General features: G+C 38.1%; 1 protein-coding gene across 1 annotated transcript in view; it reads right to left on the bottom strand.

Moving 5' to 3' along the window:
* Window positions 1-9,111, bottom strand: part of LOC148189672 (uncharacterized) — a 139,054-nt gene that overhangs the window by 68,602 nt on the left and 61,341 nt on the right. Inside the window, exons 7-10 of the mRNA XM_088076012.1 lie at window positions 3,178-3,251; window positions 2,291-2,348; window positions 1,203-1,238; window positions 266-479 (exon numbers count right to left, since the gene is read on the bottom strand). Coding sequence (XP_087932138.1) covers window positions 266-479; window positions 1,203-1,238; window positions 2,291-2,348; window positions 3,178-3,251 — 382 coding nt within the window. The remainder of the gene's footprint in view (window positions 1-265; window positions 480-1,202; window positions 1,239-2,290; window positions 2,349-3,177; window positions 3,252-9,111) is intronic.

Below are 9,111 nucleotides of genomic sequence, written 5' to 3'. Positions count from 1 at the left end.
TTGTTTTCCAAAGGCAACAGTTACAAATTCATTTTTTATATAGTGAAAACATCTACATTTAATAGTCTGTAAACTGACAGAAGCAACAGACTATGCGTTAAATTAATTTAACATAATTATCTAAGGCTGTGCCACTTCTGCTTTTATTTGCTTTCGATTTAAGTACTTTAAAAGCTCCATCAATGGATTCTGCTACTCTTGGTAACTTGGCTCCTCATAGCAAAGAGTACACAAGCACGAGGTCTGTGAGTGTGTGTGTGTTTACCTCGGCCCCCTCATTTCTCTATAGTCTAGCTCGTAGCTCTGTATAGAGTCAGACTCCCTGGACAGGGTTTGATGCTGGACTCTGCGTCCTATGGGGTACTGGTGCACTGATGAATTTGTCTGAGAGGTGTTGTGGAACCGCGGAGGTCTGTTGCCAGTTTCACTGCGGTAGTCACTATCGCGGTCATCCACTGCACTGTCATGGTCATCGAAAGCTGGGCAAAGACAACACAAACAGTTTAGTAAACCACAAATTATATCATTTATAAAATAATTTTAAAAATTATAAATACCTCTAAATGATTCAGTGGATTTTCAGATAACACTCTGCTCTTGCTCATTAATTTATTTAATGTGATAGACTAGCCCTTTGGTCAACATAAGTATTAGACAGTCTTTTAACTGATTATTATTACAGTGAACCTTAATTCTTCTTGCACCCTCCTGTTGTACTGTGGACATGTCATCATAAGCACACAGTAGAGTCAAATTTGTAAAGTGTAACTCAGAAGAAACAGGCAAGAAATAAAATGAAAATCCATGCAAAAGTCACATCTATACCACTGTCATAAAGTAATCTGAGAGGCAGGCTGCTTCAATACTGCTATGGTGTAAAGCAGCTCCAAACAATACCAAATGTTTAAATAAAAAGCTCCCTCTTGTGGTAGCAGCCATGTAATACAAAAAGCATGAACATGAAACAAAAATTGTCATGCACTACAAGTCACTTGAGCAACAGAAACTCTAAATGTCACATTAAATATGTTTTAAAATTGGCACCTTCACATTTTACTGTAGTCTGATTAGTAGAAATACATGAGTGTGAAATTTCAAATACAATGACTAAAACAAAAGATAAAGACCAAACATGCATTAGTTTTTATTTAAAAGGTGGAGTGTGTGACAAATGACGGGAAAAAAGCGACCACTTTACGTACTCTGTGGGTCATTCCATCCAAAATAACTCCAGCTGCCTGAAGGTATCGAGGCAAGTGTTTGAAAAAGTCAAGAAGAAAAGTGAACTTCATTATTTAAGAATCAAGCCAGTAACGGTGAGTGATGGCCAAATGAGTATGTTACATGTAATGAGACTGAAAAACACCAAATCTGTGAAGCTGGATGGAAATGAGGAATTGTTAAGTGAAGAAAAGTGATGAAGCCACACAAAGTAATGTGATGACTGAGTTAATTTCACATATTACAGCATTAATAATAATGTATTATTAATTATTATTTTCATCATCTATATAGCGTGAAATATAAAATGTCAGAAAATGGTGACCAATTTCAATCAGTGTTTCTTAAAGTCCAAGATGACATCTTCAAATTGCTTGTTTTGTCAACGATCAAAAGATATTCAGTTTACTGTCTTAGAAGAGTAGAGAACCAAGAAAATGTTCACATTTAAGAAGCTGCAACCAGAGAATTTTAAATCTTTGTTTTGTTTTTGTAAATTAAAAAATCCATACACAAATTAGCTGGTGATAAATTTAACGGTTGACAACCAATCAATTAATTGTTCCAGGTCTAACATTTTATTAATTAAAAATCCCACACAAAGTGCTTTGCAAAAGAAACAAACCAATGACACAAGTAACAAAAGCAAAAGTATTCGAATAAAAAAAGTATTTTCACAAATGGTAAAATCAGTGTTCAACAGCTAGGACATGCAGATCATAATGAATACCATTAACATGGCTGCTGCATCTAAAAAAACTCTTTAGTGTGCAAAAAGCAGGCTTAACTTTTTTATGTTTTCTTAGTTTGTTTGTTTTTTAACTGTGGCACTAGAGTTGGTTTAAATGTCAAAATTTAAGAGTCAAACACACTCAGCACTTTACTGTTGGCTGATGTAAAATGTTTATTTCCTGCTCATAAAACACGAAAAGAATGAACATAAAAAATATGTATTGTCCACATTAAAGTTGTTAGTGTGTGAGTGTTGTTAATATGCAGTGAAACAAAACACAGACACAAAGAAACACACGTGAAAATGTGATGGCATGATTTTTACTTTTATACTCACAGCACTGAGAGGGCACAGATGCCATTCCTCTTCTCTGGACTTCTTCCTGCAGTGGATACTGCCACGAGAGAAACACGGAAACAAAAAAGTAAAAAAGAAAAAGAAATGTGAAGGGGTCAGAGGGGGTCAGGACAGTCAGGTCAGTGTTTATACATCGTCTGTGATGTAATAACGATCATTTTCCATAAGATGGCAGCAGAGAGCCAACACAAAATGCACCATCATTCAGAGGAGTGCACACTGTGACATAATATTTGGTAAAAGGCAATAACTAACAAGAATGCTCTCAAAGAATACAGCACAGCAATCTCATAAACAACACAACTGTACCAGAAAAATACTTTCACATGCAGAAAACTAAGCATTTCTTGCTCCCATGAACCCTGCAAAAATTTCCTGTTGTAATCAGTTTTATAGAAGATTAATTTTCAAACTGCTCGCAGAACTTTTTCTGTGCCTCGGCTCCATAAAGGGGAACAAATTTGAAATATTTCAGTATTTTTTTACCAGGAGTTGCAGCGAGGGATGTGTTACAGTAACTTGTCAGAGCAAATTAACTTTGCTGTCACGTGGCTTTCTGCAGTATGGATGGATGCAAAATACAGTAAGGAAATCTGCCTTTTAAATGTTTATATGATTCATTCTGTTTTTACACGCAAAACCAGAATGCCACTGACATATACTTTTTATAAAAGATAGTGTAAAGTAACACCAAGGGTTAACTTTACAATTCGTCTTCCACAACTACAGTCTTTAAAGGTGAAGAAAAGGACGTCTGTCATAGTTGGGATTCCCCAGTTTCCCCAGCATTAGATCTCCTTTTAGACCTCTGAATGAGCTGCAATTCATAACTTATTAACAGGAAATAGACTTTTTAGCAAACTTACCTCGTCATGTATCCGCATGGTGTTAATGCGCTCCAGTTTACTGGTCCAGTACTGAGCTTCGTCCTCTGGAATATCTGGACAGATCGATCAAAAGAGAGAAAAATTAAAAGAGTGACAAGAAAATTTGTGGTGGAGCGTACAAGACAGAGAAAGTGGAGGAAATATAAATGCACAGGAGTGAGGAAAAGGGATGGATGTTAGGATCAAGAATGGGGTGAGGAAGAAAGAAAGTAAATAATGGAGGAAGAAAGGGAGTGCAAAACCCATAACCAGAGGCAAAGTGCAAAAAGAAATGAAGGACCACAGGCACTGTAGCTCCACCCTTCCCTCAGTCAACTCTCCTCCATGCTCCCTGTCCCACCCTGTCTTATCCCATCCATGCTGTGATGTGCTCCCATCTTATATTCATGTGTGTTTAATAGCTCATGAGGAGGTTTCCTTTTGGGGGGCCCGAAATAGAAAGAACAACTGCCTCAGGGGGCTAAGAGGTCATCCCCGAAGTCAGAGGGAAAAAAAAAAGTTGGGGCAGAAGAAGAGAAAAAAGACAAGAAAAGGGAAAACGTAAAAGCCTGGCTACGGTCTCTGCCATGTTCAAAAATTAGTCAGTCAGTCATGAATATGTTGGAAACACATGAGAACGTGTCTAAGTGTGGTCACAGGTGCCTGTGTAGATTACAGGCAACATTAGGCAGCTGCAAAAGAAACATTTGGCATGTATAATCATTTTTTTTTATTTTGAATATGTCACTGGTTAAATATTAATAAACTTATTATTGAAAAGCCATATACTAAACACGCTTTTAATGCATAAAATACACTATAAGTAGTGTGCTTTTTTACCCCAAAATGCATTAATAATGCACTATATAATGTAGTACTATTACACATTTAATGCACACATTGGTCTCTCATCTGTTATGTAACCTTTTTTTCCTATAAATCACTGTGTTTACAATCACGTCAGCCCATTTCCTCCTCATCAACCTCACTGTTTTAAGGAAAACTTTGCACCAACTGAGAGTTTTTAAAATATCCGTTTTATTTTACAGCAGTTTTGGCTCTAAAATGTATGATGATGTGATCTTATGTAATTTTACTTTTTAAAAAAAAAAATCTCTTATGATTAAAAAAAATGCTCTAAAATATTTCAGCTTGCATCCCATCGTTTTAGAAAAGCTGCTGTGAAATCAGGTATTTCAGGCTACAACAATCACAAAAACAGCCTGTGGGGTCCTGGAGGGACTGTATATTCAAGCATAGTAGAGCTTGTAAAACACAACAAAAATAAGTAGATTTAAAATGTTTATTTTTTAAGTATGACAGCTGGTGTAAAATACAAGGCGTGATGAAGAAAGTAGAAGAAATGTGATGAGTAAGTACATCAGGGAGTCTAAAATGTTGACAATAATTCTTAAAAATGTAACTTAAATCCCGATGCAAACCCAGAAACTGCCAGAAACCACTGATGCATTCATCTCAGACTTTTAAATAAATTAAGCTACAGACTGTGTATTTTGGACAGCTGTCTGACTCCTTTGTACATGACAGAATAGTATGTGGCATAACTAACAACCAATCGAGACTGTTGAGAGAAGCAGATCTGACATCTGAAAAAGCGATCGATATCTGCCGTCCACATGAGATTACAGGCAGCCAGGTCAAAACGCCGACAGAAGAAGTGGAAGTGAACAGAATCAGAGCCGCGAAGCCAAAAGACAACAAAGTTAAAGCAAACCAGGTGAAACCTGAAAAGAAAGAGACGAGCTGCAGCAGATATGGCTTCAGACATGGACTATAACTTGTCCTGCAGTTGGCCTGACTTGAACATGAATCGAAATCACTCTGCAAAGATGTGTATATATCACACTGTCGACGTCGGTTTGGAAAGAAAGTGCATGCAATTGAGCGGAGAGAGGGAGTAAAAAAAGGGCATGTTGGTCTGTACAGTAAATACAGAGCATGAAAAATGCATCAGGGTGAAGGAGTTTACAGAGACAGGAAAAAAGGCATGAGAATTTTATATAGAGAATTTAACTTTAGAATATAGAATTTTATACTAGACAGCTTTGCACTTTTGCCATTTGGGATTTTATCGGCAGCGGAGGCAGAAACTGCTGCAGTTCTTTGGGAATGATGATCTAGTATCTTGTGTTTGACCTTTTACTTTTGCTTTATGTTGTTCATTGTCTGTAAATATTCCCTTTTTTTGTCTGTCTGCAAAATTATGGACGTAGCCTCCATGATGTCACCCAGTGGTTTTTGGACTCACATTTTGAAGCCTTGGGTTCAGCATTTTGGCTGTCACTTTTTTATAAGCCAAAAGCGTCAACATTTGTTGTAGGGCTAAAGTTTTTAGCAACACGTCTCTGTGTGACCAGCCCTTTACATGGGGGTCTATGGGGACTGACTCTGTTTTGGAGGCGCCTCAAGTGCCCATTAGAGGAGCTGCGGTGTTTGGCACTTCTGTATTGGCTCCATCTTTCAGTCTCAGAGGTTTACTTGGTTCATACCAAACCAGCCAGACATCAGCGCCACATTCACACATTCAGCCAGGCGTGGAACTCGACAACACCTCAGCTGCCCATTTCAGGGGAAAAACTGCATTTGTTCAGGGAGAAATCCCTGAGATGCAGCTACCAACATGAAAAAACTGTAGTACCAAAGTAAATTCAGCCATGTTGGAGATTTAGGGATAAAAGCACCAACACATCTGGGTCGACACTTAAAGCAGCACGGGGAATTTTTCTTTTTTGTGAAAAAAGAGCCGGAGTCATTCTTTAAACGTGTCTTCATGTTATGACCACAAAGTGGCTCAGTGTGCCATTTGTAACGAAAACTGCCATCCTCGAGAGGCGTTACTCTCACACCCAAAACCAGAACGGGAGAAAGTCGGCCCAGTGTGGACCACTTTTACAATTTCTGTCAGTTACCGGTCAACACCCATCGCAGTGACATTGTTGCAAGAAAACTGATCAAATAAAATTGATGTCATTGAGACGTGTGTGGCTGTGCATCTGTCCTCTGAGGTGTCCAACTGTCAGACGCAATATCAGCCACTACATTTTTTAAAAATTTCATTTTTGATTATTTTATGTACCAGTACTTGAACTACCTTTACTGATGTTGTGTCTCTGATTATTTTATTAATTTTTCTGTTATTTTCCATTTTTTATAATTCCAGCAGCCACTTGCTGCCCCTGAAAGACGTCTGTGGGATGGGGTTGGACAGAAAAAGGTTTATTTACTTATAAAAAATGGGAGCATGTTGTTTTGTATTTGCTCTGTGTACCACTGGTTTGTTTCAATTTAAAAAAAAAAAAAGAAATATAGAAAAGCAGAAGAAACAAAAACTCCACCACAAGTCAACTATCTGATCTGCAAGAAAATGGTGAGAAATCAGAGAAGAAAGAGACACGGAGACCAGCTGTGGTCCTGCACAAACATGAGCAGCCGTGATCTTTGGTGGTTCACACACCAGATGGGAGACAGCGCAGGAGAAACACAGACTATCTGCGGGAAACAGACAAGAAAACCTTTCCATCTGTAAATAAGCTGGACGCTGAAATGAAGACAAGACGAAAGACGTGACGAAAGACTGAAACAAAAGTGACAACGAACGCAATTCACCTCAACACAGTTGTTACAAACCGAAGGGACACACTGGATGAAAATCTGAAACACACTCATCACTCTGGGTCTGTGTAACACTGAGCCTCAGTAAACAAAGAGGCAGCTGAGCTTCAGTAGGTGGGTTTCCATTAACCCTCAAATTATGCATGTTAAAATTAGAAAGCACATTAATTAAAAAAAACCCTCCCAATTATTGCAGAACAGTTTTTTCGCTCACATTAGGTGGTATTACAGGCGATTTGAAAACGCCATATTTGGTGAAAATGCAATGGAAACGCTTTTTTTGCTTTTATAGGTCACATGATGTCGTAACTGGCTCCCTCATGATGCAGCAGGAGCCACAAGAGTTTTATTGCATCACATAACTCTTCAAAAGTTGAGCCAATCTTCCAGAAGTTGTGAATCCAAAAATCTGTGAAATCTGGACTGGAAATAATGACAGCTAGTGCGGTGGCTGCAATAGAAATAAAGCTGCGGATGTTTTGAACATGCATCGCCATGGTGACTGGAGTGTTATCACCAGAGGAGAAGTTGCATAACATACGTCAATTTTGTCCTTTCATTAGTCTTTGTCCTCATTTTAGTTTAACTTTCGTTAATATGGACGTGCTACACACATGGTTAGCAAGTGTTAGTGTGACTTTCTTTGTCCTGTGATGTGTGTGTGTGTGTGTGTGTGTGTGTGTGTATTTTATACAGATTGATTTGTTCTTTTTTGTATTAGTTTCTGTTTGAGTTGATAAAGGTGTGTATGGTGTATATGTAGTTGTTTATGTAGGTGTATATATGTGAATGTTTGTAGGTGTATGTATGTGTGTGTGTATGCATGCATGTGTGTGTATGTATATGTGTATATGAATGTATGTGTTTGTATATGAGTATGTATTTATGTTTATATACATGCATATAAAATTGGAAAGTATTTACTTCCTCCTGATCCTTTTCAGACATGAAACAATTATATTTGTCTGCTGAATATGTATGGTGGGCATCTGATGGGTTTTTTTTTGCTGATGTTTTCATTTATTTTTATCTGTTGTCTGATTGTATTTGACATGTTTGAAATAAAGATCTATTTATCTGATGCTAGTGATGGTGTAAGATCCTCAAAAATTAAATCATTCGGTTCATTTTGCCGAAACCATGAGCACCAAAGAAGACGGTGATATCAGCAGAGTAAACGACAGAGGTGAAAAAAAGAGGTTTAAATAAACAATGACTGTATTTCCCATCTTTACTGCGCAACAGTTTTGTGTGAAAGTAAAATAAATAAATAAATGAACTTAATCGAAAACCCCTGGGTCACACCGTACACAGGTGATTGTGAATGTGTGTTTCGGTGTGACTCATTGCATCAAGTGTTGACCTAAAAGACGCCCCTCACTATTGATTAACACCTATGTTCTAAACTGAATTTCAATTACTTTTTTAAAAGGAATTGTCAAAGTTTGCTAAAACAGGCAAACTACTATCTTATCTCCATCTTCAGGCTACGGCTTTTGTGTCAAGACGAGCAGACGGCAGCATGAACCTGAGCCATCTCGACACCAGGTGAGTGTGAATAAACAGAGCTGCAGACAGAGCAGGAGGGGAAAGGCAGAGGCAGCTCGACAGCAGACAGCTCCTCCAGATTAAGAACTGCTGGGGAAACAAAACGGTCTCAAGAAGTGTTGCTAAATTTAGGCGGTTGCACTCGAGAAATAAAAAGAATAAGAAATAAAAATAGAGTGCTGAGGAAAATTCAAGGTTGTATTTGGGGCAACCAAAATGTTACCAAGAACATACTCTTAATAAAAAATGAATGAACCCGAGTGGAAGCAGCCCGATCTAATGTTATATAGGAGGGTTTCTACAACAAAGCTCATGGGGATAAATGATGGCAGCTAGGGCTGGGCGATATGGCTTTAGAATATTATGGGATGTTTAAGCAGCAAGCATCCACAAGACACAATAAGGAAACAACGCAAATATAGCAAAACGTCAAACAAAGTGAATCTGTGGCTGGCGTCACTTGTGAGCATGTTTTCAAACTGTATCCAACCATACTGCGTATATAATCAGCGACATCTTTTAAATCACTTCTTAAAACTCACTTTTACAGATTTTAAGCATTAAGTTTGTGGTACAGAGATCCTTATTCAAGAGAAAGGTGCAAAATTCGACACGTGTTGGTTGCACACATGGACATCATGGATCACTGGATAAAAGGACAAGGAGCTATATTGCAGATTAGGGGTCAACAGATTATCGACGATGCGATTATCGGGGCCGATATTTGCATTTTGCCCATTGTCTGTATCAGTG

Source organism: Plectropomus leopardus, chromosome 4 (genome assembly GCF_026936395.1).
Source record: "Plectropomus leopardus strain MGB_pleo_1.0 chromosome 4, ASM2693639v1, whole genome shotgun sequence".
In the NCBI taxonomy this organism is placed as follows: domain Eukaryota; kingdom Metazoa; phylum Chordata; class Actinopteri; order Perciformes; family Serranidae; genus Plectropomus; species Plectropomus leopardus.
The sequence above is the reverse complement of the archived record's forward strand: the minus strand, read 5'-3'. Positions and strand labels throughout refer to the sequence as shown.